Raw genomic sequence first — 23,525 nt, forward strand, 5'->3', positions numbered from 1 at the left:
ATTCATGGCATGTCAGTATTAGATCCCAGATACAAGAGAGTATGAGGGGAAGGAGGGCCACTTTACTGTCCTCTGAGTAACAGAAACAAAGCACATGTGACGTCAGAAGTTTAGATCAAGAATGGCATTCCCACCAACAGGATAGAATTGTTTAGGGAGAGAAATGAGTGTCTAAAAGTCCCTCCATACCCCCCAACCCAGACTTCATATCTCCCTCCCCCAAATAAAGCCATCCTGTCACCTCATTATCCACTATTTATAACAAGCCTGCCACATTTCCAGGGACTAAAGCCAGGAGCCAAGGAGAAATGTCATTGTTTGAGGCCTTAAATAAAGTGACAATAAAAGGAGTTGCTAATACCGGGAGTTCCCTTGCTGGGAGAGCTCTCAGAGTGAGCGCCCAGGCCTGGGAGATGTATTGATACTAAGTGAATGGTGCGTTACCCAGAAGTGGTTACCAGAGGGCTGGGGGAACCGAAGATGGAGTCAGACAGCCCGTGTGGGATTTCCTGCCCAAGCCGGTCCCTGCCCTCCTGCCTCCCCAGGAGGGAGTTCCTGGCCTTGTTTTTACTTACCCTGATCATTGGACACACTCTGCTGCTGATCCCTTGGAGGAAGGAACCTCAGGCTCTGCCACCCTGGCCAGGCTCCCCACCAGGCCTTTGCTGCCACTGTTCCTTCCACCTAGAACAGTCTTCATGCACATGCAGCTATGCCATACACCATACCCCCTCTCCTGGCTGACCGTGCTTACCTGTCAGTGTCAAAGCTGACACGTCCTTTTGGAGGCCTTTGAGGTCCCCAAAGGCTGGGGCCTCGTGTCCCTGCCTGGGCCCTGAGTGCATCCCTGCCTCAGCACTAATCTTCAGGTGCTAATGCCTGGCTGGTTGTCCGTCTCTCTTGTTGTCAAGGTGACAGTCCTTGAGATCAAAGTTTGCCTTTTTGCCATGGCATCCTCACTGCCTAGTGAGCTGTAGATGCTCGTTGTTAAGTGGTGGGTGGATGGCTGGACCAAAAGAAGAACAGATGTGTGTATATGTGCTCTTCATGACCCCCACGGACAAGAAAGGGATGCAGAACATGGCACCCAGCTATGTTTTGTTTTTAATATCAACAGGCCCTAATGGAATACTGCCTCTTCATTTAGCATCAGGGAAGGCAATGTGCTCCTGAGAGAATTTTCTAGAAACTGAAGCTGAGCCATGTTCCAAGACTGTTTCTTTCCAGCACCGTGGGGAAGGGACAGGGTGGCACATCACAGAGGCTGAGAGCCTGTGGCGAGGCCAGGGCCCTGCGGGGCCCGATGCTGCCCTTCAGGGCCCCCATTACCTTCCTCCTGCTTTCAGAGGCTGACAACATGGTCTCCACCTCCGGCCCCCTTAACCTGCTGTGTGAGTTAGTTGTCTAGTAGAGAGTAGATGAGCAGGTTTAAAATTGTATCTTAAATAAAACTCCAGACTCCTAATGCATCTAGATGAAGTTGCTAGGATTTTGCTACAATCAAATCCAAGAACTCATAGCTTTACCTGCCTTCGGGGATTGAACAAGCGCACAGGAGGTTGCTAAAAGTTTGACAAGCAAATAACTGAAGTATTGCCAATCACTAAACATTTTTAATTTAATTAGACTAGAATCTACAATGTTGGAGCCTGAAGAGATGTTACATGTGTAGAGTTCAAACCATCAATTTACAGGCGGGAAAACAAGGTCCACAAAGTGTATAGGATTTGCTCAAGGTCACGTAAGTTCTATGTTGTGGTGAGACTGAAAAGAAGATCCTCTCTGTCTTTTGGCAACTAGCCTAGTACTTTTTCTACAAGGCTATGTTACCTCTTCTAACTGAGTGTTTATTATGACAGATTCAGACAGATGCCCTAAACTACTAATTGTATTTCTCACATTTAATCACTTACTGCATTCTCCACAGGGGATGGGCCTACCGAGTGCCTGTCTCTGTCCTTTCTCTCTCTCTCTTTCTGTCTCTCTCTCTGTCTCTCTGTCTCTCTCTCTCTCTCACTGCTCAAGCTTAGTCAAAACGAAGAGGCGCTCGAAGGTCACATGCTAAGCACCTCTTAGGGCCAGCATCCACTCAGGTAAATCCCCGTGAGGCTCCCTCCAAACCACACTCCTTTAAGCAACAATGGGTAAGTGTCCCTTCTTAGACTCCGAGGATAAAGCACCATTTTAAGGGAAGAGATATTTGTAAAAGGGAAAAATAGGGAGATAATCTGAGGTGGGAAAATCCTGGCCTCTTGTGTGTGCAATTTAATCATGTCTACCTCCTCCCATTCCCTGCGCCGCCCCCACCATTTCATCCTTTCCTCCTCTCCTTCTAAAGTTCTAGCAAGAAATACCAGCCATGACAGCCCCAGAGGCCCAACTAAAGGTATAAAACCAAGTAGGTGATGTAAGGAATAGAATAGATCTCGAACATAAGATTTATATCTCACAGGATAATATTTTATTGCAGCAAAGGGAAAAGAGATCCTAAAAATACCATAGAGAGCATATTATAATATTTTATTTAATGGGGTTCATGTGCTCCTCTATATACTGCACCCAGTAAGATGGAGTGTGCTTTTTGACAAATCTATATTTAACATGGGGAGAATAATATACAATGTATGCTTCCTGGTGGAGAAATCCATATTTATGGAAATCTTGATTCTGGCAATTACAATAGATATTTAAAGAAGTGTCTATTGTCTGCTGCAAATGGTAGAGTGTCCTCATTACAGTGGAAGAGAAAATAGGATGGACAAGGAAGGATAAATGGCTAGTTTAGGGACCCCCACCCAGAACAGGGGAGCAGGAGGTCCAGAGTTACCCTATAGTCACTGTTTGGGACTAGTGCCTCCTTACCCCCTACTGCAGGTCATGTGACCTCTCATCAAGCATTCATCATTCATTCAGTCAACAAATATTTACTCAGCACTTACCATGTCCTAGGCACTCTGCTGACTTAGCATTGACCAAAGCAGCCACAGATATAAACCAGTAAAAAAAGAAAATGATTTCAATTAATAATAATTAAAGTATGACAAATAAGACAGAATGATGTGATAGAGACTATAGGGAGGTGAGAGGAGTGTGAAGCCAATATTTAGAAGAGGTGATGAAGAAGGCCTGTTCAGGAAGGTGACACTGGAGCTGAGATACAACCACAGAAAGGGACTGATTCTTGCAGAGATAAGGGAAGAAAACTGCAGGCAGAAGATAGAAACCGCTACTTCAGAGTCTCCAGGGCAGAAGGAGCCTGGGGCCCTGAGGAACAGCACAAAGGCCTGTGTGACTAGAGTAGGGAACAAGGAGAAGAGAGGTGTGAAGCATCTGGAAATCTGAACCTCTTGACCCTCTTCACCTGTTCTGCCCATCCCCTTACCCTACCTCTGCTCTGGCAACCGCCAGTTTGTTCTCTATATTGATGAGTCTGTTTCTGGGTTGTTTGTTTGTTCATTATTTTATTTTATTTTTAGATTCCACATGTAAGTGAAATTACATGGTATTTGTCTTTCTCTGTCTGGTTTATTTCACTTAGCCTAATACCATCTAGGTCCATCCATGTTGTTGCAAATGACAAGATTTCATTCCTTTTAATGGCCAAGTAATATTCCACTGTGTATATGTACCACACCTCCTTCATCCATTCATCTACTGATGGACACTTTCATTGCATCCATATCTTGGCTATTGTAAATAATGCAGCAATAAACACAGAGCTGCATATGTCTTTTTAAATTAGTGATTTTATCTTCTTTGAGTAAATACCCAGAAGTGGAATGACTGTGTCATATGGATTTATATTTTTAATCTTTTGAGGTATCTCCATACTGTTTTCTACAGTGGCTGCATTGTTTACATTCCCACCAACAGTGCAGGAGGGTTCCTGTTTCTCCAATCCTTGCTAACACTTGTTATTTCTTGTCTTATTGATTTTAGCTACTCTGACTCATATGAGGTAGTATCTCACTGTGGTTTTGATTTGCGTTTCCCTGATGATTAGTGATGTGGAGCATCTTTTCATGTGTCTGTTGGCCATCTGTATGTCTTCTTTGGAAAAATGTCTATTCAGTTCCTCTGCTCATTTTTTAATTGGCTTATTTGCTTTTTTTGGTGTTGAGTTGTATGAGTTCTTTATATATTTGAATATTAACACTGATGAGATACATCATTTGTGGGGATGAAAGGTACAGCATGGGGAATATAGTCAAAAATATTGTAATAACTTGGTGTGGTGACAGATGATAACTATACTTATCATGGTGAGCATTTTGTAATGTAGAGAAATGTCAAATCACTATGCTGTACACCTGAAACTATTATAATATTAGGTCAACTATACTTCAATTACAAAGAAGAAAGTGGTCTAAAGTAGGAGGAGTCTAAAGGGAAGGTAACTGAAACTGAGTTGTGGTCAGAAGTTTGGGTATGTTTACTGTATGCACTGGGAAACCTCAAAACCTTTGAGAGGTTTGCACAAGGAAGGGAAACAATGTTTTCTCTTGTTTCAATTAAAAAGATCCCTCTGTCTTCTATGTGGAGAATAGGTTTCATTGCTGAAAATCAAATGCAATAAAGCTAGATTCCATGAGGACCACCTTCGGATATCATGAGAGCTGTGGGATGGGTTATGAGCAGGCATCCCATGAAGTTTTGGTCTCAAAGAGAGGTCAGTCAGCAGACAAAACACTTTGAGAGGCAGTGAGTGCCCAGTAACTACAGGTATGAAGCATCATTCATGAACACTGCCAGGTTTCTGTAGATGGCATGCTGGCTTTCAGTGGGAGTTGGACAATGACATGCCAGTTCACTTGTGATCTTTATTAGAGGATCTTTCTGCCCATTATCTCTAGGGACAGACTAAGTACTGAGATTAATATAGGCAACTGGGTACCAGTGGTTAATTGCATACTTTAGGACAGCATGGCCCAGAGGATCTTCAATAACATGTTAAGAAGTATTCACCAACAAAAGATCCTAGGGATGTAAAACTTTGCAAAATCTGGGTTACAGTTGACCAGGATTCCTCATAATTTTTTAATGTAGCTAGTATGCAATATGACCCTCCAATTTCCCAAATTTACTTGACCAAAGAAGCCTTTTTTTTAAGGAGCATTTTGTGGGACTAATGTTTCATGGAACACAGTTGGGTAATGTTCATGCAGCATAACTTGAGAACCAATATACAGAGGCAACGTGGGATCATGGAAGCCAGTGATGTGAAAAAGAGAGCAAAGGATCTTAGAGAATGTTCTTTTTCATCTTAAATAAAAAATGATAATATCAAAGTTAAAGAGTTGTGATAACTAAATACCCTCCTATACATGAAAGGACTGCAAAGCCCTCTGAAATACTGCTACTGTGATGAGAATAACTCACCTGCCTCCCCATCCATATTAGGAGGGGAATTTTAGGTGTTGGGATTGTTCACCTGGTTGACACAAATACTGTGGACCCTCATCCTGTATCACAAATTAAAAAGAAGTTTACTAGCTCCATGACCTTGGTCTTTTTAGCATTATATTCTAATGAGCAGGGTAACCAACCACAAACCAGGATTGGTAACTGCCCTGGGATCTTACAGAATGGCTCCTGCAGGGATGTTCACACAGCTAAGCTATTACTATGGCTGATACTCTGGAGTGCCTGAAAAATCAGCTGGCGGGATGTACAAACACAAAATGAACACCAGCAGAGAAATGTACAACAAAAGCTAAGAGCAGGCTGGGAAAATCAACACTTGCTTTCTTAAATATGTGTTAGCAGCAAGCAGGCAGACCTCCACTGTAGCACCATGTTTGTTTTGCCCTGAGGTGATGGGCAGTATCATGGAAAGATGGCTGGACTGGGGTCAAGACATCTGCCCAACTCAGCTTGGACATGTTTATTGACTTTCTGAGCCTTGGTTTTTTCCCTTTAAAAGATGACCCAGTCATCCCTTTCCTGTTGTATATATCTAATGTCATTATAAAGTGAGAGAACATGTGAAAATGCTTTGTATACATTCATAATTAATAATCATGACAACATTTGACATGGAATTAGCAGCTAATAAACATTAGACAGCTGGATGAGTGGTTTTGACATGTGAATGGGTAAGTGGGTATGCACAGATGGGTAACACAGATGGAGAGTTGGGTACACTGGTCGGTTGAAAGGATGAATGGGTAGTTTGGCTGAATGGGTAGATGACTAGTGACAGATGGATGGAAGGATGATGGGTTGGGTGGATGGACTGGTGGAGGGATTAACTTTGGAACCATCTGACAGCTTGTTTGCAGCATCTTCTGTCTATCAACCCTTCTCCTCTCCTCTTCCAGTCTGCTCCCAGTTCTCCAAAGGAGTCTATGCCATCTTTGGGTTTTATGAACGGAGGACTGTCAACATGCTAACTTCCTTCTGTGGGGCCCTCCATGTCTGCTTCATCACACCAAGCTTTCCTGTTGACTCCTCCAATCAATTTGTCCTTCAGTTGCGTCCTGAGCTGCAGGATGCCCTCATCAGCATCATCGACCATTACAAGTGGCAGAAATTTGTCTACATCTATGATGCTGACCGGGGTAAGCCAAGGGTTAGGGGAGGGAGACTATTGAGGGATGGAGAGAAAATCACCAACAGGAAGGAGAATGATGCCTCCTTGAAAAGCATGAGGGAATGATCCAGAAATGCTTTACTTCTACAGACTGATTTTTTGGTGGCTAATCTTTCACTTACAGTGTGGAAACCCATCCTATGAGAGAGTTATCCTCTTAAAGTGCATTGTTGCTCTACAGCTCACCAAGCTTTCATGGCTCCTGAGTCTAGACTCAAAGCCCTAGGACCTCAGTTGAATGGATCATGCCTCACAGTATGATTGTTAGGAGCGTATGTTTGTCTGGAGTCAAAGTCCTGGATCTGAATTCTCTCTCTCTTCTCTCAAGCTGTTTGACTTTGACTATGGGCAAGCTCTCTTTGCCTCAGTTTGACCATTTATGCAATGGAAATTAAATTATCTATACCTTCCTTTCCTCACCTCTATAATGAAGATAAAACTAATCTCTACCTCATAAAATTGATTTGAGGATTGAATGCAATAATGACCAGCAAGTGCTGGTCAGTGCCTAGAGTATCCTAGGTGCTCAAAGTCCCCTCTGTATTATAACTGTCAACATCACCAGCATCAGCCCTCCCAGGCCTTCTTAATTCTGCCTCTGCCTAAATGTTTAATTTTACAGTCCACTTTCAAATATTTCCTGTAATTTTTTCTCCTCTGCATCTTCACTCCTGCTGTTCCTGTTTTCTGGAATGTTCTCCCCTTCTCAAATCTGCATGTGCAGATTAGTCTTCACTTTTTCAGCCTTCTCAAGCACCATTTTCTGTGTTCCCTGATCTTTAACTGGGAACTCTTTTCTCTAACTCTTGTGGCAAATGTATTGCACTTTCCTACATTCCCCTTGGATAGTATATAGTCCTGTAAGAATTTTACCATTATTGGTGTAAATAAATGGATCCTGCAAAGGCTGGAAACTGAGGCAAAGGACTTTTGCCCTGAGCAAAAGGAGGTTGTATAGGAGTTTGCGGTAGGAAGCCTGAGAAGACTTCTGAGTAGGAGAGTGACGTGTGAAGTGGCTTTCCAGGAGGAGTTAGGCAGGCGTCATTCAGTTAGATGGAGCCGGCAGGAGACACCAGGAGCACTCTCTTTCCTTTGATTTTCCCTTCCCTCTCAGTATTTTGGTGAGCTCCCTTCTTAAACAGTAACCATTGTGAGGATCATTTGCCCAAGAGCTATTTCAGGGCAGTTTTTCATTATAATGAAGCTTGAGGTGTGGAAGTGGCAAACCCAGAAAAACGTACCTTGGGTTACAGAGGACCATCGCTGGCCACTCTTAAAAGGGCTCTATCTACCTAAGAACTCTGAACTCATATTTCTACCATTTGCTAACTGCGTGACCTTGGGCCAATGACTAGATCTCTCTGAGCCTCAATTTCCGCATTTGTGAAACAGGGATAACAATGGTATGTACCTCACAAGATCAAGTGAGTAGAACACAGGAAAGATAGTAGAAGAGTGCCAGACACATAGTAAATTTTCAGTAAATGTGAGGCTTAAGCACATCAAACCAGTTGTACTGAAAAAGAAACAAAGGCAGCATAGCAGGATTAAATCATCTGTAGATGATTCCTGAGGACAGGTACCATAATGGTTACAGCGGGACAGATTAGCAGTGTTACTGGGGCACAGAAATGACATGTGTACAAATGATTAGTAATGCAGGAGTGATAGGCATCTGAAATAGGCAGAATAATAGCCTCCACCTTCCCCCCAAACATGTCCATGTTCTAATTTCTGGAACCTATGAATGTGTTATACCTTAAATGGCAAAAGGGAGTAAGGTTACAGATGGAATATGCATTGCTAATCAACTGACCATAAAATAGAAAGATTATCTTGGATTATCTGTTTGGGCCTAATGTAACCACAAGGGTCCTTAAATGCGCAAGTTGGAAGCAGACGAGTCAGTGTCCGTGTGGTATGAGAAAGATCTAAAAAACCAGTCATTGCTGGTTTTGAAGATGGAAGGGGTCAAAAACCAAGGAAAGTGGACATCCTCTAGAAGATGGAAAGGCAAGAAATTTTTCTCCCCTAGAACCTCCAGAAAGCAGTATAGCTCTGTTGATGCCTTGATCTCAGCCCAAGGAGGTTCATTCCAACATCTGACCTCCAGCACTATAAGATGATAAATGTGTATAGTTTTAAGCCACTAAGTTTATGATAATTCCTTACAACAGCAGTAGGAAACTAATACACCATCTATGTCTCAAAGATGCAACAAAGCAGCAGTGAGTAATGAGCTCCCCTGTCACTCAGCTACAAATCAGAACAGAGTAGTTTCACTCAGTACACACTGATTGGCAGACTATTTGGTACTGAGATATATTGAAGATTCACAAATTTAATTGACAGTTATTAGGTAGCTGATTAGATGTCAGGTTAGCTCATTTAATAAGCAGTAATTTATATGCCCAATAATAATAATAATGAATATTTATAAAGCCCTTGCCATGTATCAGGCATTCTCATTTAATTCTTCATCATTATTACCATCACATTTTACCACTGAAGAAAACTAAAGTTTAGAGAAACTAGTCAGCCTACACAAGGTCATTTAGCCAGCATATCGTAGAATCATGTTTCGAACCTCAGATTATATTTTTCATCACTAACTCTACTGCCTCTGTGTTCTGCAAACACAAAGAGACTCAGTGCCTGCCCTTAGTGAGCTCAGACTTGCACAGTCAGGGGAAGCTGGAGCTGAACTTGGTGGAGGAGACGGTTTGTGGGGGGACAAGAGGGATGGATGCCCCGTGAGGTGGGTGGTACCTGTGTCTCCTGACTGCCACTTCTCTGTCCTACTCACCCGACTTCCAGGTTTGTCCGTCCTGCAGAAAGTCCTGGACACAGCTGCTGAGAAGAACTGGCAGGTGACAGCAGTCAACATTTTGACAACCACAGAGGAGGGCTACCGGATGCTCTTTCAGGACCTGGAGAAGAAAAAGGAGCGGCTAGTGGTGGTGGACTGTGAATCAGAACGCCTCAATGCTATCTTGGGCCAGGTAATGAATGCAGCAAAGGCTCAGTGTGGCTACGGGAGGTGATTCAAGAGGGAGCTGCACGACCTTTGTCTTGGGTGTTATGGGAGAGAACTCGGCTAAATGAGAGCCCATGCCTTCCTTCTCTCATTCACAGGAAGCCATGACATGGGGCTTCCAATGGGTGCCAGATCAGTTGACTACACACTTAACCTCCAGTGTTTGCCTTTGTTATTAAAGAGCAAATTACATTGCATTTTAGAGTCTGTGAAGCATTTTTAGACTAGGAACATATTCTGTAGAGCCAGATCCCTGGGATCAGCTCTGGGTTCTGTCACTCACTGATCCAGCATTTGGCATCTCATCCTTTGGGGTCACTGACCTATTTTAAGAGTCCAAGGAAGCAGCAGACACCTCCCTTTCCACTGCTTCCCTGATCACACCCATGTGTCTGAGAAATCGGTTGACCACACATTCCACGATTTTTAGCCAGCGGTCTCTAAGCCACAGTGCCTCCAGTTCTCAGAACTAAAGCATGTGCCCACAGATGTAGCAGCCTTTTTGTAAATCACTTGTCTTTTTAAATTACATTTGTGTATTCAGCTGAGCTAGCAAGAAAGTAGATTTTGCAATCATTTTTGAATAGTGCTATACAATTAAAGATGGTTGTTTTAGGTACTTGACAACATGACAAAGCTTGTTAATGGCCCTCAAGACCTCTGGGACTCCCACAGGGGATCTCAGCACCAGTTCAGCAATCATTTCAAGGCCTCAGCAACAGAACAGGAGAGATTTGGAAAATCAGGGATTCTTTAAGGCATTAAGGATGTGTGCTACTTTACAAAGTGTGGATCTGGGATCTGGCTTCCCCTCTCAGCAAGAGAAACCAGCAAAAATTGTTTCCAATGAGGTGGAAGTTCTCTGGGCTGGAGTCCAGGGGGATGAAGGTGAGTTCAGTGAGACAGTATAGGGTAATGGTTAAGAGCAGAGACTATGGAGCCTGAGTAGCTCGGATGCAAAGCCCAGCTCTAGTATTTACTAGCTCTGTAACCTTGGACTAGGTATTAAATCTTTCCACCTCTCAGGTTCCTGATCTATAAAATGGGCATGGTAATAATAATAGCTTGCTTTAGAGAGCTCCTGCGAGAGATCGAAGAATCTCTACATGTAAAGCGCTCAGACCAGAGCCTGCTCTGCAGAAAGGGACATATGAAAGCGTTTGCCTATTTTTGCCAGTAACAGCACCAACCTACTGGTTTCTTGAGTTACTTCCCTCTTGGGGCATACAGGTCCTCATCAGTCAAATAGGAATGATGGCCCCTATTCTACAAAGCTGACAAAAGATTAGATGAGATGGGGGTGGGGTGGGAGGTGGGGGCAGAAAATTGCTGGGTCATAATTAAGTATTCTGAGTAGACTGATGACTTTCCTGTATTGTTCTATAGGAGAGATGATAGCTATTGCTACTATTTCAAAGGTGCTCTCCTACCATATAACAGACACTATGCCAAGCCCTTTCCATGCCTAAGGCCATTTCATCCTCACATCAACTCTATACAACTGTTTCCATCAGTCCCCCTATTTTATGAATGAAGAAACAAGGGATTATACTTGCCCAGACTATCACAGCTAGCACATTAAGAAAAGCAGGAAATCAAACCCATCCTGGTCTGGTTACAGTCTCAGCCTTCTTAAAAATGCAGCTTCTTAAAAATGCAACAGGTAGCCTCTGTTGTCTATAGCTACCTCTCTGTCAAAGGACAAATGTACTTTGGAAGGAAGTGACTCATTTGTACGGCACTTTAGGTTGTAGTACACTAACTTTATAAATTGCTGGATTCTTCTATTCTGAAAAGTAAGACCAAAGACCTGAAACGGTCTTACAGATCCCTTGATTTTCCATTTGCATTCATGTTTTGCAAGTGGGATGACTAATGGTCACTTGGTTGAATGATTTGCCTTGGGTTCAGACAACTAGTCAGTGACATTGATGATGAGTCTAGGATTTATATCACCTGACATGCAGTCTGACATCTGGCAGCATCCTAGGCTACCTAACACTCAGTAATTGGGATCTTTGCAGTCTAATACAAATGCCATGCCTAACCTAAGGAGGGACACAGTGATTCCAAATTCCAAGTGGGGAATTATTTGCTGTCTCTGTCTCCAACCCCCACGAATAGAATATAAGCTTCATGGGGGCAGGGATTTTTGTTTTGTTTTCTTCCCTGTTGTTTCTAAAGTGCCTTGAACAGTGTCTGGCACCTAGATATTCAATACATATTTTCTGAATGAGTGGAAAGAATAGGGAATCAATGAATGCTCTGAGAAAGATCCCAAATGTGAAATGGGTCTGGATATCAACCCACTGGCTGGATAAGAGCCTTTTAAGCTGGAGGGAAGGACATGTATGGGGCCTGAGGGGCCATATGAGGGCTGAAGGTCACAGAATGGCTTAGCAGGTCAAATGGGAGGATGCTGAGTGTCTACTGGGAGGCAATGACAGGAAGATGAACACATGATCGTAGAAATCATTCTGAGAAGTTTGGGGTTTATTGTGTAAACTGTGAAGAGTCAATGAAGGTTTATGAGCAGGGAACAGGATTATAAGAATGTAGTGCTTTATCAATATGTAAGACACCAAATTATATAATACAGTCATTAAGTTAGGAATGAGTTAGAGATGAGAAAGACAGGACCAGGCCATCCATCACATCACCCTATTTATTGTCTTCGTGGTGCATCTCACCTGCTGAAATCTTGTTCATTTATCTGTTTGTCTATTTACCATCTGGTTCCCTACTAAAATGTCAACTCAGCCCAGGGAGGGCTTGAGGACCTTGCCTTACTTGCTCATAGCTTGTCCCCAGCACACAGTATAGTGCCTGGCATACAGTCCATGTTCAGTAAATATTTGTTGATTGGATTAATTAATCATAGAGGGGATTAGAGTTCAGCCATAGAGGTTATGCATAATCAGAGAGAATGGGAAAAGGCCTTCCAGACATAAAGATTGTGAATGAAGGCAATCCAATGGAAATGAGCTTTGAAGCAATGAGGTCAGTGAGGCAATGGGCCCCAAGTGAGATTGTATCACTCTCTCAGTTTGTAACCCTGTGTGCATTTCTCTCTTTATCTGTTGAATATTTCCTCCCAATCAACTGTGACCCCCAGGAGGGCAAGTACCCTACTCACTTCACTTACCACTGTATTCCTGGCATAGGGCTGCATAAGCGCCTACTAAATGTTTGTGAAAGGAAGGAAGGAGAGGAGGGGAGGCAGGCCAGTGGGTAGGTAGGTGGGTGTAAAGGCGGGAAGGTTGATGTGAGGTTGAACCATATGCCATTGCTAATTTTTATTGGTTAAATGTCATCAATTATCAGCTATTTCCTATTTGCCAACCTGTAAATTCATCTTGCAGAGACTATTCTTACCCATTTGCTGAATGTGATGGGTTTTGAAATATCTTTTATTTGCTGTACTGTGTTTATTAGAAGCTGCATAGGTTTTTTGATCAAGGTATCCTCCTGTTGAAAGGCAGTGAACCAATGGACAAAAAGATGAGAAACTAATGAAGAATTATTAGTATAACTATCATCCCAATAGTATTTGAGCTCTGTGGTCTGGAATTTCACAATCTAGCCACTGCTTCAGAGCATTCATTGTGTGTGCTTGCATATAATTATTCCCTACATAAAAAATATGTGAGCTGCTATGCACATACATCCAATTAAGTAGATGTCTGAATGTGGATTTTAATAACCTTGAAAATTTATTCAGTTAGAAAAGAAGCCCAAGTGCTTCTCTTATGTTTTATGCCTCTTTGTAACAGTGCAGAGGGTGAGGCACTAAGCAGAGTATACTAACCCCAATTTGATGATTAAAAAAAAAAAAGAAAGAAGTAGATCAATTTACCTTGCAGGCTGAGCAAGCGCTAAACGAAGTCCTGTGGGCTTAGCTGTTCCCTGTTAGGTGGTGTGTTGGGACTGGATGTGAACAGACTCATGCAGAGAGTTGAAGGTTAAGAACCTACCCAACTGTCCACCCAAGCAGCAGATATCAGCATAACTGTGACAGGGGATTCAGCACAGCATAAGATTCACACCAGGGAACAATCTCCACATATGGGGAAAGCTTTATGGAAGAAGTGAAATGAGCATTTCAGATGGATCCTTGGGGTTAAGGTAACACCACTCTACCCCTGAAAACAGACAGAACTTCTTTTCATATCTTGCATCTGCCACTTTATAGCTGGGTAACCTTAAGGAAGCTTATTTAACCTCTCTATGCCTCAATCCCTCATCTGTAAAATGAGGATACCAGCAATGCTACCGTCATTGGTCAGTTGTGATATTGTAGCTTGAGTACGACAGACAGAGCAGGGCACACAGTAAGCACCCAGTTAACATTAGTTACTATTATTATGCTATTGTAGCTTTAATCACTAGTGTGCTTGATGGATCCCCTCCCATTGTGTCTTGTAGATTATAAAGCTAGAGAAGAATGGCATTGGCTACCACTACATTCTTGCAAATCTGGTGAGTAGAGTACACTGCAGGCTCTCAGCCTGTGAGTCTTTCCATGTTTGGGGCCCTAGTTTGCGTCCATGGTCCCTGGTTGGTGGAAGGGGCGTTTCAGAGCTGCAATACCACCAATACTAAGTCCTGGCAATGCTGCATACCTTTTCCCCTCTGCATCTCTGCTTGTCAGACCACAGCACATTCTTGGTGAACTTCTGGCCTTCCTTGGAAGAGAGTGCTGGTGGGCAAGGCATCATCGGTCAGCACAAATCCAACTTTAGTAGGCTCTGCCCCCACATCTGTGAATGGATACAAGATGTTTTGACCGCATTCCTTTTGGCCCTCTATTTTACACCAATGAGGTTTTTGTTATTTTCTTTTAAATTCAAGTACCATTCATATTCAGTCTTATACTGGTTTCAAATATACAACACAGTAGTTCAACAGTTACCCATGTTATTAAATCCTCACCCCCTCTAGTGCGGTTACTAACTGTCAGCCTAAAAAGATGTTACAGAATCACTGGCTATATTCTCCATGCTGTAGTACTATCCCTGTGACCAAATTATATCAAGCTTTTCTGCCCCTTTATCCCCATGGCAACCACTAGTCCCTTCTCAGTGTGTATGAGTGTACTGCTGTTGTCTTGTTCCTTCTGTTTTACTTTGATTTTAGATTCCACAAATAAGCAAAATTATATGATATTTCTCTTTCTCTGCCTGACTTATTTCACTGAGCCTAATACCCTCTAGCTCCATCCATGTTGTTGCAAATGGCAGGATTTCTTTTCTTTTTATGGCTGAATAATATTTCATTGTATACATGTGCCACATTTTGTTTATCTTGAATTATTTGGCAATAGCCAAGATATGGAAATAACCTAAGTGTCCATGAATAGATGAACTGATAAAGACACCAATGAGTTTTACCATTTATAAATACAAATATTTAAACATAATTATACTAATATTGACAAATCTTTAACCAGACAGAATTTTCCAACATGAACAACATTATGTCAGCTCAGTTCTTATTCATTTTTCTATGTAGCGTAGATAAATAAACCTGTCTTTTTAAAATATATAAAAACTTTTGGTTTCAATATATTGCAGTTCTTTTTATTGGGTTCAATTATTTTCCACTTTATGAAGACATGATTCATCAAACAATTCTTTGTTCATATTGAATTCACCTACTAACCTGTGCCATCATTTCTGGCAATTCTATTTTTCCTGGGCCATGTTTGCCCATCTACATTTTTTATAATGAGTTTGATTCTTCCAGCAATTTTCTTCCAAAGCCAAATATAATTTTACTTTGCCATTAGTCCCATTTTCTTAAGAGTTAAAATGTAATTCACATACCATACAGTATATCCATTTAAAGTGTATAATTCAATAGTTTTTACTATTTTCACAAAATTTTGAGACCATCATCACAATCTAAACTTAAAGCTTTTTCATCACCCACCAAAAAAGAAACCCATACCCTTTAGCAAGCACTGCCCATTCCCTCCAAAGTCCCCCAGCCCTAGACACCTAACAGTCTACTTACTTTATGTCTCTAAGTATGTGCCTGTTCTGTACATTGCAAATAATAGGTGCCTTTTATATCTGGCTTCTTTCACTTAGCTGATTGTTTTCAAAGTTCATCCAGATTGTAGCATGTGTCAATACTTTATTCCTATTTATTACCAAATAAAATTCCATTACATGGATATACCACCTTTTGTTTATCCATTCAGTGGTTGATGGACGTTTGGACTGTTTGCTTTCTATTAGGAATGCTGTGTGGACATCTGTGCACAAGTTTTTGTCTTGAGTATATATACCTAGGAGTGGAATTGCTGAGTTACATGGTAACTGTGTGTAACATATTGAGGACCCCCAAAATTGTTTTCCAAAGTGGCTGCATCTCTCATCAAATATTTTAACCAATAATAAATTTTGCCATGTGACAGTTTGAACAATCATCAGTTTTCTGTAATGGTAGCTTTTTCTACAAAGTTGGCTTATTATTCAGGCTTGTCTTTATGATGTTCTGTGTTTCCATTATATGATTTTTGGGTTTTTATCTATAACAATTATATCCTTTTTGGTATTAGCCATGTTATTTTGTGTTATTTCTATGATTAATATTAATTATTGGTTGAACAAACGATTGGCATTTTCTACATAGTTTTGGAGTCAGGTCATTGAGGAACAAAGGTACAAGGTCTGGGCCTACATGAAGGTCAAAATTTCAAGATCCAAAAATTGGGCCCCAAAAAATCCTGCTAAGCCTTAAATTCTGCCACTCTTTCTGGCCTGCTCTCCACTGTTAGACATATCCCTACCTACACCTTCTTCCCCCTCTAAAACGTCCTTGCCTCCGCTGTGCCAATACAGGAAGGCTCAGGACTGGAAACAGGAAGGGCTACTGAGAGAGGTTCCTTAAGACCCAGCTGCTAATAGCTAAACATGTTTCTCTTCTCAAAGGGATCTGCATTTTAAATGGGGATCTGCAGGGAACCAAGAGTGTCACCCCTAAAAACCTTTGCCAGGATGGAATTTTCACTTCTAGTGAGGAAAGCCCTTGACATACCTCAACTCCCAGATCCTCAGTGCTCGGAGGGACTCTGGAAGGCAACTCCCTCTGAGCCTCACGCCCTTCGCTTGTTAGGGCAACAGAACAGCAGGGCAGCGTGAGTGCGGCCAGGGTGTCACAGTGGATGAGGGCAGAGCGAGGCCATCCAGCGCCTCTTCCGCTGCCCCCGGACACCTCCCGACAGGCTGTGTGGTCACCCTGCTGCTTGAGAACACACAGAACACGGCGGGGGCAGCATCATCACCTCCCTGGGGGAAGGGTAATTACGTATCAGAGGCCTCAGAGCCACTGAAAGACCCAAGGTAATTACACTGCCAGCCTCCATCTGTTGCCAAGTGACCCTCTGGTCACAGCCTCCCCTAGCCAGCCCCTGGGGCCTCTGTACTCTTCTGCTCTGCATTCTTCTCCTTCTGACCTAATGAGCTCACAGACCCTTACAATGGCAAGCTAATAGGATGCAAATTGCATATAACACCCAAATACAAAAGACTGGCATGTTCCAATAGATTAGTTGATAATTAGGCTTCAAATTACTAATTAATTCAGTTCGAAACATAGGCCAGTATGTGGTGTGTGTTTTTCTTCCCCCTTCAGAGGAATAACGCAATTTATAACATGATAATTTTTAGAAATTCCACCACATAATTAGCCTGCTGCCACATGGAACTGACCCCCTCCTTCAGAGTGTTTGTGATTAGAGTGTAATTATAGAGTTAGAGACCAAGGAAGCTTTTGAAAAGTTTTAACTAGAGAGAGCTGCACTTTTATCTTGCCGCTTTTTCTGTCCCTGTTGGAATGCATGAGCTTCAAAGTAGCCAAGGCCATTCTTCTGACAGATCACTTTGGAGGGAGGGAGTCAGGCAACCAGTTCTGGAGGGCTGCCGGCAGAGAGGAGGGAAGGAGACTGGGGGTCAGAGAGGAGATCTCTGTAGGCAAGGAGACAAAGAAATAAACAAACACTGATTTTTGTCCAGACACCACCCTTGGCTCACTTTGTGACCTTGGGGAACTTTCCAGCCCTCAGTTTCCTCACCTGCCAGTTGGGGATTATAGTTCTACATGTTCATAGTGTCCCTGGGGGGACCAGAGATGCTGCTGAGTGCCACCACACTTTGAAAGTTAAAAGTGCTCTGCACAGGTGGGGAATTCTTACTTCATGTACTCAGTCATTTGAACATCATATATATTGTGTGTGTATGTATATGTGTATATATATATACATATATGCTAATATATGTGCTCATATTTAATATATGATAGGATAGATGCATATTTATATTTCCATAGCATTAGTAGATCCATGAAATGAACTTGGACCATGCATAAGTTAGAGAGCTATAGCATTATTTCCTTGAGAAGGGCCTGGCCCACTGGAGGGTCCAGCTATCCAGTGTGGCTGTCCTGTACCCCTCCAAGCCCCAGCACTGACCCTGGGTTCACTCTCTGCTCTGGGGCTGTGGTCAAAGCAGACATCTACCAGCCAGAGCCCTCCAGAGTTACAGCTCTTATCTTTGTGATGCATCAGCAGAAAATCTGAGACCGAACTATTGTCTCTCAAAACAGAGGCCCTGTGGACCCCTACAATGCTTCTGCAGAGCCAGTTTAGGCAACACAAAGCTAATAGCTACATGCTTCAGTGTCACTGGGATTGCAAAAATGATTACCCACATCACGGGACAAATGGCCAGATTGTTAATATTGATGATTGAAGTTCCACTGAAATTTAAAAAAAAAAATATTTAAAAATTCTTGTGGAGAATAAGCAGACCTCTGAGAATTTATAAAAGACCCAGCAGACCACAATTTGTAAAACATTGAAGGTGCTGTCTTGAAGGTGTGGAACACTGGTGCCTCCAAGGGTTCATTACAATAATAATTACTGCAATCTCTCCTATTCTTAGACCACATTATAGTTTATGTGACATTTCACCCGACTCACACCACTGCATTTTGAATGTCAGAATATTCTTGAGAAGTAAGCAAGGTAGAATTCATCATCCCCATTTTATAAATGTGAGAATGGAGGTTCAGAAACATATAACTGAGCTGCACAGAAGGAAGGCAGACATTTAGACAGTGGAGGTAGGCTCACAGGAATCTGACAAAAACCAAGTCACATGAGCCTAAGACGACAAGCAGGCTAACCTGATGCCAAGCCACTTGAGCCACTGAACTAGAATTCCTTATGCCCTAATAAGCAACAGCTACAACAATGGCAGTAACTGAATGATTGCTACATTCCACACCCTTTGATAAATATTTACGTGCATATCTATTAAGCCCTTACAATAGTTGTTGAGGTTGAAAATAGTATCCCCGCTTTTGAGATGAAGAAACAGATTCAGAAAGATCAGTGAGTTTTCGAAAGTCACAGAGTTTATAAAGTGATGGAGCCAGACTTTCCTTCTAGGACCACAGAACTCCAAAGTGCATGTGCTTAGCACTGTGTCATGTGATTGCTGAGCATGGGAGGGTTGGGGAAAGTTCCAGAGGTGGGGAGGAGCCTTCTTGACAGGAGGCCTTGAGTTCAAATCCTGCCTACAGTTGTAGCAATAGACCTAGAATTCAAACTCAGGCTCTGAAACTCCTATTACCTTTTCCATTACACACTGATGGAATTTCATTACAGTTATAATCCTATAAGGAAGCTAAGGGAGAGACAGTGAGGTCAGGTCATCCCAGGTATCACTGGAATATTTGGGGACCAAGACAGTCAACCATTTCCTGCGAAATGTTAGAGTTTAAGTTTTGGTCCACAGGGCAGCTAACACAAGCCCCTACCTCTGTGCTCCCGCTGTTTGCTGTATCAGTCCTAAGAAGAAACTGTTCTTTATTTTCCTTGCTCCCCTGTGGTGATAAATCTGTCTGCCCTTCTGCAAGGCCAAGCTTGGCCACTTCCTTCTGCCCCTCTCTCCCTGCCATCTCAGTGCCACACACAGTCACATTTGATTCCTGCAGCCTCTGGTTAACGGTAGGTGGGGAGGATGGCTCTGTAGTCAGACAAACGTAGGTGTGAATTTTGGCTTTATACTTATTAGGTATGTGACATTGGTCAAATAACCTGCCCTCTCTGAGCTTTCATCTACTCATTCATTAAAAAAAAAAGAATGTGATATTATCTACCTCTTCAAGGGGTATTAAGGGGAATTAAGACAATATGTTTATTAGTACTAGTTGGGCCAAATAAGCACTCAATGAATGTTATTAATTACCACCATAATAATCATTGTCGTCACCATCATCACCATTATTATTAGTGGAGAAAGAAGATATTTGATATCTGGGGATAAGATACTATCTTTAAGGTCCCGCAGCCCCTCCCAGACTATGTCACCCACAAATGATTCACAGTCATGTACTGTCTTCCTCTCTGTTTGTTTGTAAGCTCCTGGAGGAAGGAACGTGTCTGCCTTTTTCACTGATGAATTCCCAGTGTCTGGCAAAAGGAGTTGCATGAATAGGTGTTCTTTAAAAAGTCTCTGAATGAATGAATGAGTGAAACAGCTTCTCAGGAAATAAACAATGGTTGTACCCACACATCATATGCACTTAAAGGCAACATCATGTGTCTATGCCAAAAGAAGCAGAAATAGTAGGAATATGAATAGTTATAAATATGCAAATGATTAAAGGTGGGCCTAAGAAAGCTTCTAATTCACTTCCCATAAAGGTTCAAAATCTCTACAACATGCCTAACAGAAGCTCATCCACCTGTTTCCTGCTCGGATAATACCCAGTGATGGGGAACTCACTCCTCTAAGGCAGCCCTCTGTCTTCTCAAAGGGCTCTGACAGCTTCCACAATCACTCTTAAATGGGGCCCACTTGGCCTTGTGCTGGCTACCCTCTCATCACTCCTTGCTCTGCCTGGTCTCTTGGGAGAACACTTCTGCTGTCATTCCACAGAGCAGCTTTGATGTATTTGGAAACACCACCCTGTTTGCTCTGGGTATTTGCTCCTCCAGCCTGGATACCTTCCTGTGCCCCAATGCCTGTGCACAAGACATGGTTCTAAAGCCCACCAAATGAACGTCAAACGTGGACTGTGCGTGCCTGTGTGCCTGGCACTACACTGGGCTCTTACAAGAAACACGAAGAAGCACGTGGCTTGACTTTTATCCTGGAAGCAGCATGGCCTTGTCTTCCAGCTAAATGAGAACATATAAATAAAGTTTTTAAAGAATGGCAGAGAAAAGTCACAACATGTGACAGTAACTCAAGCCCCACAAGGCACCCCCTGAACTGCCAGGGCACAGCATCTGTGGGCTGCAGGCATTGGGGAAGGACGGTGACAGCCCAGCCATGTGGCCAGCTGGCCTGTGAGGAGCACACCTTTGCCCTGGCTTGAAGACTCCCAGGAGCTAAGAGCGGTGGCTTCCCAGGAGCTCACCTCCCCCAACCTCCCCCTTTCATAAAAGGGCTCTCAGGCCCAGAGAAGGGGAGTGACCTACTTGAGGTCCCTCAGAAGTTACACAGCAGAGCTGGGCTGGGACTTGGAGTGATCGTTTGCTCTGTTCTTTATTGTTTCTGCCCCTGTGTGCACCTGTGTATGCATGTTTGTGCACATGTGTGCATAAGTGAAAGAAGCAGGCATAACTGAAAGAAGCAGGCAGGAACACAGAGAGACAGAGAGGGGCTCAGAGGTGCCCCTTCCTCCTCCCCGGGCTGTCTTCAGAGTTTCCCTCCACCGGTGGTCCATTCCAGTTTCCCCTTCATCCTCCACACAGCCTCCCCTTCTGCCCTCTGCTTTTACAGCACCAGCACCCTACTGCCAGAATACATGGTTCACTTTATGACCACCAGAGATGACACTGCACAGGGTGTCTGGAAGGAAGGAGGAAGTGGGTAGGCAGAAAACAAATCCCGGATCCCAAATGATGCTCACTTCCATGGTCCAAGCATCCCAATGGGCAAGGTCAAGACTATGTTATTCTTTGCACTCACAACCCATGTTCTAGAGTAATCCACTCTACAGACCCCTGAGAGTTCCTGCATCCCTCCAAGAAAGGTGGGATTATATTTCCATTTTATGAGAAAAAGGAGGATCAACTGTTGGAGGAACTTTTCCAAGGTCACGTGGCTAAAGGTAGAATTCGAATTCAAACCTCTCTGATTTTAAAGACTAGGTTCATTCTCCGTTAGGCCACACTGTCCAAATCAGGGGAACTTTTGCAACTCCTAGGTCTATACTATAATTGAGCAAAGCTGAGAACTAAACTACCTTCCTCCTGAAACTGCCTGGGTTTGAATTTCAGCTCATTCACTTACTAGCTGTGTGACCTCAGGCAAGTCACTTCACCTCTATGGATCTCAGTTTTCTCATCTGTGGGTGGGAAAATTAATATATACCTTACAAGATAAAGATAAAATGAGTTCATCTGTGTTAACTTTTAGGAGACTGTGTGGAGCTGAAGACTGGGGTCTCATCCTAACCCTGCCACTCACTCAACATTTGCCAAAAAGAATTTTTTTGAGGGTCTCAATTTGTTCAAAATATGGTACAATGTTTTCAAAAGGAAAGAATTACCAAAAGAACCTCTCCAGATGTGAAGTTTATGCTTCGAGTTTTTCTGCCTCTCTCTGCAGCCCAGAGGCATCCAAACAAAATTCTCAAAGCCCCACAAGCTGCCTTCCTCTTTGGGGAGAAGCTGTTCCATTAGTCTCAAGCACTTGGACTTTGCATCCTTTGCTCTTGCAAACCATGCCTGCTGTGGCTGTTTGGAACGGCCCTTCCATGCCGAGTCAACTGACTATTTCAGATGCATGAGACAGTGGCTGCAGTTGCTATTCCAGAGCATGGAACCCCCTTGCCACCACCAGCCTAGAAGCTGGAGGGACCAACCCCTTAACACAAATTTTGGTAGGAGGTCAGGGTAATGTCCCTCTTTTTAAGACAGAAAAGCAGATAACATAATGGGAGGAACATGGAACCTCATGAAATATGGGGCTCTGGGTGAGTATTTATGATGGATGTGTCAGGTACTGTTCTAAGAATCTGACATATATTAATATAGTTAGTCATCACCACAGCCCTATGAGACAGATGCTACAATAATCCTGAAGTGAGGGACACTGAGGCACAGAAAGGTTGAGTAGCTTGCCTGTAGTCACACAGCTGGGAGGCTGAAGAGCTGAGATTTGAATCCAGATTGACATGAAAATGGGTTTCCCCCTATCACTGCCTTGTGTCTCTCTGACTCTGAGCCTTACATCATACATGTTTTCTGCTTAGAGCGTCATTCCTTGCGCTCCTCACCCAACCAAAGCCTCCTTTTCTTTCAGGCTTCATTGCTTCTGCTGGGAATTCTTCCCTGAGCTCCAGGTCAGGTTTTGTTCCTCTTGCTTTGTTCTAAAATTCCCTGGGTAATACTGGCCTTTCTCACTAAACCTTAAGTAACTTGAAAGCAAGCACCACACCTGGCTTATTCTCTGCTGCATCCCTTTGTCTAGTATGTGCTTGGCAATGTTAAGTGCTCAACAGATGAATAAGTGAATAAGTGAATGTTTGACTAGAATATTCCTTTCCCCATTCTCAGGTTTCAAACATATCCTACATTTGGACTTTCATTCATTTTTCAGCAAGCATTCAGTGGGTGCCTACCAAGGATGAGCCCCTGTGCATGCTTAAGCCGGCGTTTCATCGGAGAGTGGCTTTGCTGTAGTCTCTGTCCCACTCCACCTGGACGGGGAGGTTCTGATAATGTGAAGGAAGGAAATTGCTGACTCCAAGTCTCCCAGGAGCTCCAGCCATAAGGGCCCAGCCCCCAACTAGGCTGAACTTCGAAGTGACCTTTGGCTCTCACTCTAAGTAGTGAGGGCCAGGTGTCATCCTGACTGCAGCCACCTGGAG

General features: G+C 43.0%; 1 protein-coding gene across 8 annotated transcripts in view; it reads left to right on the plus strand.

Annotated features, from left to right (window-relative positions):
* GRIA1 (glutamate ionotropic receptor AMPA type subunit 1) overlaps nucleotides 1-23,525 on the plus strand; it is a 280,959-nt gene that overhangs the window by 138,024 nt on the left and 119,410 nt on the right. For 6 of the 8 annotated variants that reach the window (XM_073231145.1, XM_073231125.1, XM_073231136.1 and 3 more), the window contains exons 3-5: nucleotides 6,321-6,560; nucleotides 9,410-9,594; nucleotides 14,055-14,108. In XM_073231145.1, the coding sequence (XP_073087246.1) occupies nucleotides 6,321-6,560; nucleotides 9,410-9,594; nucleotides 14,055-14,108 (479 nt within the window). The remainder of the gene's footprint in view (nucleotides 1-6,320; nucleotides 6,561-9,409; nucleotides 9,595-14,054; nucleotides 14,109-23,525) is intronic. The other 2 variants (XM_073231154.1, XM_073231152.1) reach the window with 1 other exon arrangement.

The sequence above is a fragment of the Manis javanica genome, chromosome 1 (assembly GCF_040802235.1).
Source record: "Manis javanica isolate MJ-LG chromosome 1, MJ_LKY, whole genome shotgun sequence".
NCBI classification, from domain to species: domain Eukaryota; kingdom Metazoa; phylum Chordata; class Mammalia; order Pholidota; family Manidae; genus Manis; species Manis javanica.